Source organism: Triturus cristatus, chromosome 4_1, assembly GCF_964204655.1.
Source record: "Triturus cristatus chromosome 4_1, aTriCri1.1, whole genome shotgun sequence".
Taxonomy (NCBI): domain Eukaryota; kingdom Metazoa; phylum Chordata; class Amphibia; order Caudata; family Salamandridae; genus Triturus; species Triturus cristatus.
The window spans coordinates 969,566,691-969,575,493 of NC_140585.1; the positions used below are offsets into that span (position 1 = coordinate 969,566,691).

An 8,803-nucleotide genomic window follows, 5' to 3' on the forward strand; every position below is an offset into this window, starting at 1 on the left:
TTGCAACTTTCCTGGGGCAGCTCATTGGTGAAAGGCAGAGCAGCTGTTTGAAGCATCTTTTCAAAAGGGGGAGGGAGACACAAACCCGCTGTAGGCAGGTGCTGTGAGTGAGTATACATGCCTGCAGGGGGTACCTGGAAGATCATAGGACCCTCTTTACCCCTTGCAGTGCTTTCTCACGGGGGCACACAGACCACGCACCACCTCTTTGTGGTGCAAAGTCAGTGGGCTTCTGATTTCCTCTTTACGCACGTTCAAAATACGGCACAGTATTTCCCTCATTTGCATGGGGCCACACTCCATGCAAATGAGGAAATGCGTCCTAGGATAGCCCTGACGCTATACATGCACGGGCGCTATCTGTATTACAGAAGGGGACGCACAAGCATCGGCAGACTCGGCTTGAATACCAAAGTACCTCGTTGATGCAGAAAGTGGGTGCACACACCTGGAACTACATTTAATAGACTCATGCTAAAAGTAGCACATACAGTTAACGAGCACTGGCAAAGCCAACAGATCTGGCAGGCTCGTGCCATGTGTATTTCGGTTTTTACAGTTTACTGTAAGCATATATAACACGAACGGAAAGAAAAATAAATCTGCCTCTTAAACATGTCCACTGTACGCTTGCAATAACAATTTTATTTGTAAAAACATTCCCCAATACAGCTATATTTCTAGTGATGCTTTTAAACAACAAGCTTTTCAGTTCTGCCATGCATTTTATTAGTACTATATCTGAAAGAGCCCGAATAAATCACACCATAACCAAGCACTCAAAAGGAAAGCAACTACCATGGTACAATGTAATTGAAACACTTTATATAACAAACTTTAAAAGGGAGTGTAGGCAAAATAAATAGCCTTTGTTTAAAGTCAGTATACAAAATAATGAAAATAAAGATGCACCCTTGGAACCTGATTTGGCACTCAAAAAAGGGGTCTGTTTATACCTGATTGTGAACAATGTGCACAGACTTTGTGGAATCACTCAAAATGAGGAGAGCCAATGGGTAAAGTTTTCTGACCTAAAGCCCAAAATATGTATGCTGTGGTGGGTGGAAGTAACATGGGAATGCCCGTTCAAAAGACCAATTTATGAAGGCTGCCAACCAAAAGCCCCTCTCTGCAGGTCTATTATAAATTATGTTTTTGGAAAATGCAATAGTCTGGCGAGACAACTGTTTCAAAGGTCAAATTAAAAATAAGCTTTAATAGACAAGCTCTCAAACTCAGAAAATACACAGTTCTGGAAAATGTGGCACATTAAATAACAGTGAGCTTTAAGGCGCTACTCTAGAGCGGGTGCCCAAAGAAGGTCTAGGAAGGCAAGATCGATGCCACATTTTCAGATTTTTCGAATACAGAGCATCTACTTTGAATCCATATAAAACGTATGTGGCTATGATGAAACTCTAGCACGGAGCAAACCCTTCCATGATCGAGATGGGACACCCGGACGGTACAAGTTAACAGTCTCGCAGTCGGGTACGGCCTTTTATGGTGGTGGTCGCAGGAGTTATCTACTTTTCAAACATGAAAGGCCGAGAGCGCCCTGCTGATATCAGGGCCATCACAGCTCATGGGCGAGGTGTGCAGCTGCTAATGGTCCACGTCTCAGGGCAGAAGACAACAGAGTGCCTCAGACGGGAGCATCCGGAGAGCATAGTGTCCTTCGACTTCAAAAGCGGACACCAGCAAATCCCTCACGATTCCTTCATCTCCTTGCACCCAGACCATCGCATCAACTAGGCACAAAAAGTCAAGGTTGAAAGTAGTGCTCACGTCAGCAGCGTTTGAGAATCGAGGGTGTGGACGCACCGGTTAAATGTCACGTAACTTCCTGCACCTGCCATCACCACTGGTGAGAAATCGACATGATAAAGTCAGGCGCTTCATGCCCCTCGTGTGATAATAGGTCAGCGAGTGACGGCCACGGTCCAGGAACGGTGATAAAAACATAAAAACTAACGGACGTTCAAGGGATACTTTTTTTTGCTTTGTCGGCAAAGCTTTGGCAATACTTTTTATTTTGTACGCCGCACAGCGAACGCATTTGTTTAATGCTTTCTGTATTTGGATTTTGACACTTGTACTCTGTTTGTAATAGAAAATACAACAACAAGTACCAGAACGCAAATAAATGGAAGGACGGGATTAGCAACTAACATCAGACATTGACTAACACACTTTTTGGCTATATCTCATTCTGGCACGCTGCACATTGCTGAGCTGGGGTCAGCGCCGTGGCTGGCAAATGTTACAGAAATCTCAAGAGACTTCATTTCGGAGGGTATCTTATCCAGCCACTAGTTTGTCTTTGCATTCTGGTCTCAGTACTTCCTATTTTACAAAGACTTCGCTAAAATGGGAACTGAGGCGCCCATAGTGTACACGCATGCAGGTGCGTAGGGGTCCAATCTATATGCCCACTCAAACTGCGGTCTCCCTGTTAAGAATGAAAACAGCCGTCAGTGTTTCACTACGAAAAGAACAGCAGCCCTGCTCAGAGGGTCATTAATTTAAAAATGAATGTATGGAGTGGGTCAGGGAGGTGCTATGAGGGGGATGTGCTAGCAGACACTGAGAGCGCCTGGTACTACTCTATTAAGAAAATAGTTCAGCTCAATAGTTCTGACAGTGTCTGTTTGTGAGAGAAAGTTCTGATACTGACACGGACACGGGAAGAGGCGAAGCTGCACCACTAGAGACGGCAGCCCTGGCAAGAAGTGCCTGTACTGTCCCATTTAGAATACAACAGTCTTCCTAATAACCTGCTACACTGTCCCAATTAAAATAAGCTAACCCTGTCGAGAAGTCTAGCTACTGCCCCTTTCAAAGTTTAACAGCTCCTCGGAAAAGTGTTCCTTCTGTCCACGGGTCTCTTCATACTGGTCCACTACAAAGTCAGCAGCACTGTTATCACATGTCCGATAAAGGCTATTGCTAGAGTGAGAAAAGAAGTCCGGCAGCCCGCTGATGACTGTTAACGTCACATTAAAAGTATAGCACCCTACCGGGTTTAACACTTCCTATTAGTCAGTGGCACGATACCTCAACACAACATAAAATGCAGGGAAGACCCCATTTTATTAGACCCCCTGACTCGTGCAAACATTATTTTTCACATTTTACTCGTGTAGGCTGTCTTTGATCTGGTGCATGAGCCTTCACTTGGTGCCAGTTGCAGCGCGTAGTTACTTCAGGAACTCAGCGCCAACTTCCACTCAACCTTTGGGTGGCGGAGAGGGCAGTGACCCCGCGCTCTCGCCGTCGGTTCCCTCCGCTGCTGTAACGCAGGCGGGACCAGAGCGCGCGCCGCACGCCCCCCATTGAGGCCAAGAAGCGCACGTTTGTTTTTGTGAGAGACATATACCTAAGATTTTGTTAGAGACACGCGACAGCGGATGGGTAGGATTACGCAGTATGTTTCGGTGGACAGTGTTGTGAGACTTTCTCGCAGACCAGCGCTTCGTGGGAAGTGCAGCTTCGGAGTACGTGGAGCCCCACGGTACCGAGCCTCACAGGCTGGCAGTGAGTGCGCGGGAAGGACCGAGTCAGAGGGAGCGGCACTTCACCGAGGTGTCCCACATCACTGATGTCGCCAGTTTGTGATAGGGGATAGTTGAAGAGTGAGGCTAGCATAGTGCCGAAGGCGCCACAATACTGTGGTGCGAGCGCTAAAGATGAGGTCAGTGGTGTGAAGCGGTCGCTCGCCACAGTGTGTGTTGTGCACTAGGCGCCATCTCGAGATGTCACGCAAACACTTATCATGCGAGTGTGTAGTGGGGGCAAAGGCAGGTGAATGGTGTGGGAGCTGCATGTCCCTAAAACATTGAAGGCAGGTGTGTGTGTGGGAAGAGCGAGGGTGCAGTTCAGAGACAGGTGAGCAGGACGTGGGCTCTGTCACAAACACTACTGTGGCGGTTGTGTGTGTGTGTGTGTGTGTAGGGGACGCAGACAAGTCTGAGGTGAGATGAGCTGCATACATGCCACACAAACTGCTGTTCGACTGTGTGGGGCGAGTTCAGAGAAGTGTGAACAGTTTATGGAGATGTACTACAAAGATGTTTATGGGGAAAGGACATCTTTACACAGCATGGGCCGTAATAACTAATCCTATTCCAGTCCTGGACTCGTTGGGGGGCGGGGGTTAATAAATAGAAAAAAACAACTATGTTAAAGTTTGGGAAAGCAGTAATTTTTATCGCGGTAAGTGCTTCCATGAGAGTTCGTCCTAGTGAGAAAACAAAGTGTCAACATGGCGTAAGGCACAGGTAAAGGTTAGGGTGAGTATGTTGCTGAACACTTCACAAACACCATATGGCCAATGCGGACGGCGAGCGCAGGTTAGCGCGAAGTCATCAGTGCACCACATGCGAGTGCACGAGCTACGGTGGAGTTCAGACCAGAGGGGGCAGAGCCGAATGCCCGGGTGTCCCACGGATGTTGGTGGTACATGTATATCAGACGGTGCTTTAAATGGGCAGATACTCAGTCACTGAGTACCTGCATTTCTTTCAGCACTTGAAACGGAGAGTGCCTACACTTCTTAGTGGGCGTTCAATACTTTTAATTGGCGAGCAACGGCCCTTCTCAATAGCACACAGGTACACTGGGACAGTGTGTATTTACACTTCTATAATTCCATTTTAACTACTGACAGTAGATGGCAGCGTGTGTTGAAAAGTGTGCACACTCACGTATAGCGCGAGCATGTGTGGGGACTGGGATATTGCCGAGCACTAAGTTGTCTCAGAAACTGTGGTGCTGAGGGAGCGGGGGCACAAAGCAGGCTCGCAGTGTGGTGGGCAGTGCAGTATAGTGAGTGGACCTGTAAACAGCGTACTGAGGCGGCGTGGCCACACACACATTACCTTCTCTCGCCGTGTATCAGATAGAAGCTGCGAAAGAAGCCTAGCAGCTCATTCTCGATCAGGGCGCTGTAGACGATCTTGAGATTATAGCTCCTCTGTGCCTCCAGCGCTCTCTCCAGCACCACCACGAAAACCTGGTTGGCGGGGTAGGTGAAGTAGCGGGACACCCTGACGGCGCCGGACACCTTGTCCTCAGCCACCTGCACCCGCTCGATGGCCACGCGGTCGGCGTGCAGCACTATATAGCGGCTGGCTTCTAAGCACTCCACCTGGATATTGACTTCCCCGCAGAAGGTAAAGTTATCCATGAAGGCAGTGATGAGCAGGTTGTAGTGCAGGGGCCGCATGTGGGTGGGCAGCCGCGGCTGGGCCCAGGGCCGCTCGCCGTCCGGCTCCTCGGCGGTCCCCTTGCCAGAATGCGGGTCGCCCTCGGGCGCCTCCTGCTGCTGGTTGAATGGCTCAGCCTCCTGCAAGCTGCTGTTGCCGAGCTTGCTGCTGCTCCCGTCCCCGAGGCTCAGGCCATTGATGCCGCACTCCTCGAAGCGCACACTGAGCAGCACCGCCACGATCGAAACCACGATGAGAGCCAGGACGGAGAGCGCGAAGGCCAGCACCAGCCTCCGGTGCAGGGGCCCCTCCGCGCCGCGGCTACGCACGGCCACCGTGGCCGCCCACTGCTCCGAGAGTCCCCGGCCATTCCTGACTGCGCTGCCCGCCTCCTCCTCGCCGATCATCATGGGAGTGAACGAGGCTTGGCTCTTCGTCTTCTTGGAAGTCAGAGCCATCACTGCCCAGTGCCGGTGGCTGGGGAAGACCTGTGCTCGCTACGCCGCGGGAGCAGACGCCGCCTCACCGCATGACCCTGCACGGCACCCGCTGCATCGCCGGCGGCCAGACTCATGCTGCCATCCCTCAGAGTATCCAAGACCTCGGAGCGCCGGGACCTCCCAACTTGGCTGAAACGCCACACCTGACTTGGCTGTTCTTCTTGTAGCTGTTTTACATGTTATTCCACTTGACACTGAAAGGGGGCAACACAAATTGTAAACACGTTCCCAGCGCTTTAATCCACTTTCAGAAACAATCAAGCAAGGAGAGACTGGTGAAGGAGCCCCCAGAGTGCGGGCGTTGAGATGGCCGTGCTTGCGCACGGGTGTCCCTTTGTGCGCAGGGACGACCCCCCTCGCAAGTCCCCAGCACGCCTGTGAGGAAAAGATCCAGCTCTAAAGACGATGTTATGTTAGGCAAGAGAGCCCTTCAGTTCCGCCGAGGTAGTCAGTGCTCTGAGAGAGAACACAGCTCAGCAGCTGGTCCCCGGCACGCTGCTGCAGCCTCTCGCCACCTTCCTCCAGGTAACGCTGTCCTGCGAGCATCCGTCTGAAGAGGGCACTTCTCGCAAGCCTCGAGCCGGTCCGCAAGCACAAGCATCTGAGACCGCGAGGAGGCTGGAGAGTGCGAATCACAGCCGCGGCGTCAGGAGTTCCTCCTCACTCCTCCACGAGGAGCAGGTGCCGACTTCAGTGAACGCACTGAGCAACTCGTGGAGCACCCCGGCATTCGTGCCGCCCCCTTCCCCGCCCCCAGCAGGATCTCTCCTGGCCGGCTCGTCTCCCACAGCCTCCCTCACACGCACGCCTCTCTCTTTAGATATGCTTGCTGAACTATAAAAAGCACGCACAGCTGGAGGGGCATGGATGAGAAGCGCTCTGTGCCTTCACGAGTACAGATAGCTGTGCGGAACCAGGGAGACAGCAGGCGCTATAGAAGTAGAGCTGCACGTGTGGCACGGGCAGTGCCCTTCTAATGGAGCTCTCAAATTGTCCCGCGAGCAGCTAGGCCAGTACAGCTGTTTTGTGTTTGCATGTCGGCACCTGAAGTCCAGATAGCCAAGACGGCAAGCTTCAGAGATCAAAGAAAACGCTTGAACTGAACGAGCTAGCCACTCGTGGATTTGGGAAACACGAGAGTGCTGTGGGCTCAAACGGTTGCGCACTTTTGGAGGGGGAAGGATGTGTGCGCGTGCAGCAGCAATTAAAGACCTGTTTGCAGTTTGTGTAATATACAGAGCCCATAATATGTATCTGCTTCCTACAATCTAGGACTCTAGTGATCTAAACTAACACCGCTCGTTGCCGGTAGACTGCAGGCGGGAAGGTATCTTACTAGGACTAGAGTTTATGGCTGCAGGTCGTCGTCGTAGAGGGCACCAACCCTCTGATCTCTCTTACTATGATCGGAAATGTGGCAAATATGCTACATACACGTGTGTGCTGTAAGTACATTAATGATCATCTTCTTTCTACTCTGGTCCTCTTTCCTAATTCCCATTGTTTTCTTTCACTTTCCATTCTTTTCCTATTTTGTAAAATGTTTTTCCCACGTGCCTGACTCTGGCCCTCTGTTGTGCATTATCCAGCTCTTTTAGTTATCATCCTCACTGCGTTTCCTCCTTTCTCTCCTTGTTATCCATCTTCTCTCCATTTTGAACATCTTTCATCGTTATTTTCTGGGTTTTCTTTTCATTTGTTCTCATATTTCAGTTTTCTACAATTCCTTGTTCTTTATCTTCTTTCTTTTTTTCCGTTCCATTCTTGCCCTGCCCCTTTTTTATTATTTTTCTGTCCTTTTCCCTATACTTTCTTGTGTGGACTAAGAGCAGGTGCTAAATGAAGTGGCAAGTTCATAGAACCTTGTTAAAGGAGCTGGTGTTTTGAGTCTATGGAGATTCCTCCATAGTGCAGCCCCACACTGGGCAGTGAAAGGCATTTGAGGCCAAAGGCAAACAAAGCGCTGAGAGAAGTGATCTCTAAGGTTAGCCTGCTTGTCAGACCAGATCAGCTTTCCACAAGCTTGTCAAGTGGATCGATCACACAGCAGCGGCACAGCACACAGCTCTGCAGTCGGTGCAGTTCACCCCTCCCAGCTTTGGCCACTCTTACAAACTGACAGTGGCAACGCCTTTCTCTTAAGCCTCACATGTGTCACTCTCAGCTCTCTACATGCTATCCTGTCTGGAGCCAGCATTAACAGTGGTGCCTGGAGCACTTACATTAATCTCAGCCAATCACTCCGGACCCTTTTCCTGTCCATTCTTCCATAGCTGGCCTGTGCGCTTACAGAAAAGGGCCAGTCATATCTAAACACTTGAATTAATCTCAGCTCAGCCCATCACTCCAGACCAAATTCCTGTGCATTCTTCTTTAGCTGGCCTGTGCCCTTCCAGAAAGGGACTAGCCATACATAAATAAGCACTTGAATTAACCACAGCCATCCACCCTGGACCCGTGCCTGTCCATTGTTCTTCAGCCGGCTTGTGCCCTTCCAGAAAGGGACCAGCCATACATAAATAAGCACTTGAATTAACCACAGCCGTCCACCCTGGACCCCGTTCCTGTCCATTGTTCTTCAGCCGGCCTGTGCCCTTCCAGAAAGGGACCAGCCATACATAAATAAGCGCTTGAATAAATCACAGCCAGGGGGTAGGGCGCTTAGCCTCTCTGCCCCCGCACGCGGAGACCGGACAGCAAATCGTGTTTAATACAGTCAAAGGGTCAAGGAACGTTCAAGGTGGACATTCGTCCGGTGGGAATTGCAGTTTTTTTAGTGAGCTGTTGGCAAAGTTCTATATCCTCTTCTAACTTTTCATCTCATCTAAAACATTTCATTCTGAACTCCTCTCCTACAAAACACCCCTTATGTCTCTCTTTTTTTTAAGTTTTAAAGAAGAGTTTATTGAATTTCATTTACAACAGGATAACAAAAAAGCATAATATTAAACTCATCTCATGTAGAAAAATAGAGCGTCATAACTAAGAGAAAGGAATAAAAGACAGGGGAAAGAAGTAGAAGGGAGAAGGGCAGAAAGCATCATCAAATAGAACAAGAACAATTGCAATGGGAGTGTAGTCATTGTCATATAAAGT

The 8,803-nt window shown here is 49.8% G+C and overlaps 1 protein-coding gene across 1 annotated transcript in view; it reads right to left on the reverse strand.

The window, feature by feature from the left end:
• TRHDE (thyrotropin releasing hormone degrading enzyme) overlaps window positions 1–5,800 on the reverse strand; it is a 1,875,424-nt gene extending 1,869,624 nt beyond the window's left edge. Inside the window, exon 1 of the mRNA XM_085653848.1 lies at window positions 4,881–5,800. Within this exon, the coding sequence (XP_085509974.1) occupies window positions 4,881–5,665 (785 nt within the window). The 5' untranslated portion in view covers window positions 5,666–5,800. The remainder of the gene's footprint in view (window positions 1–4,880) is intronic.
• Between the last annotated feature and the right edge of the window lie 3,003 nt (window positions 5,801–8,803).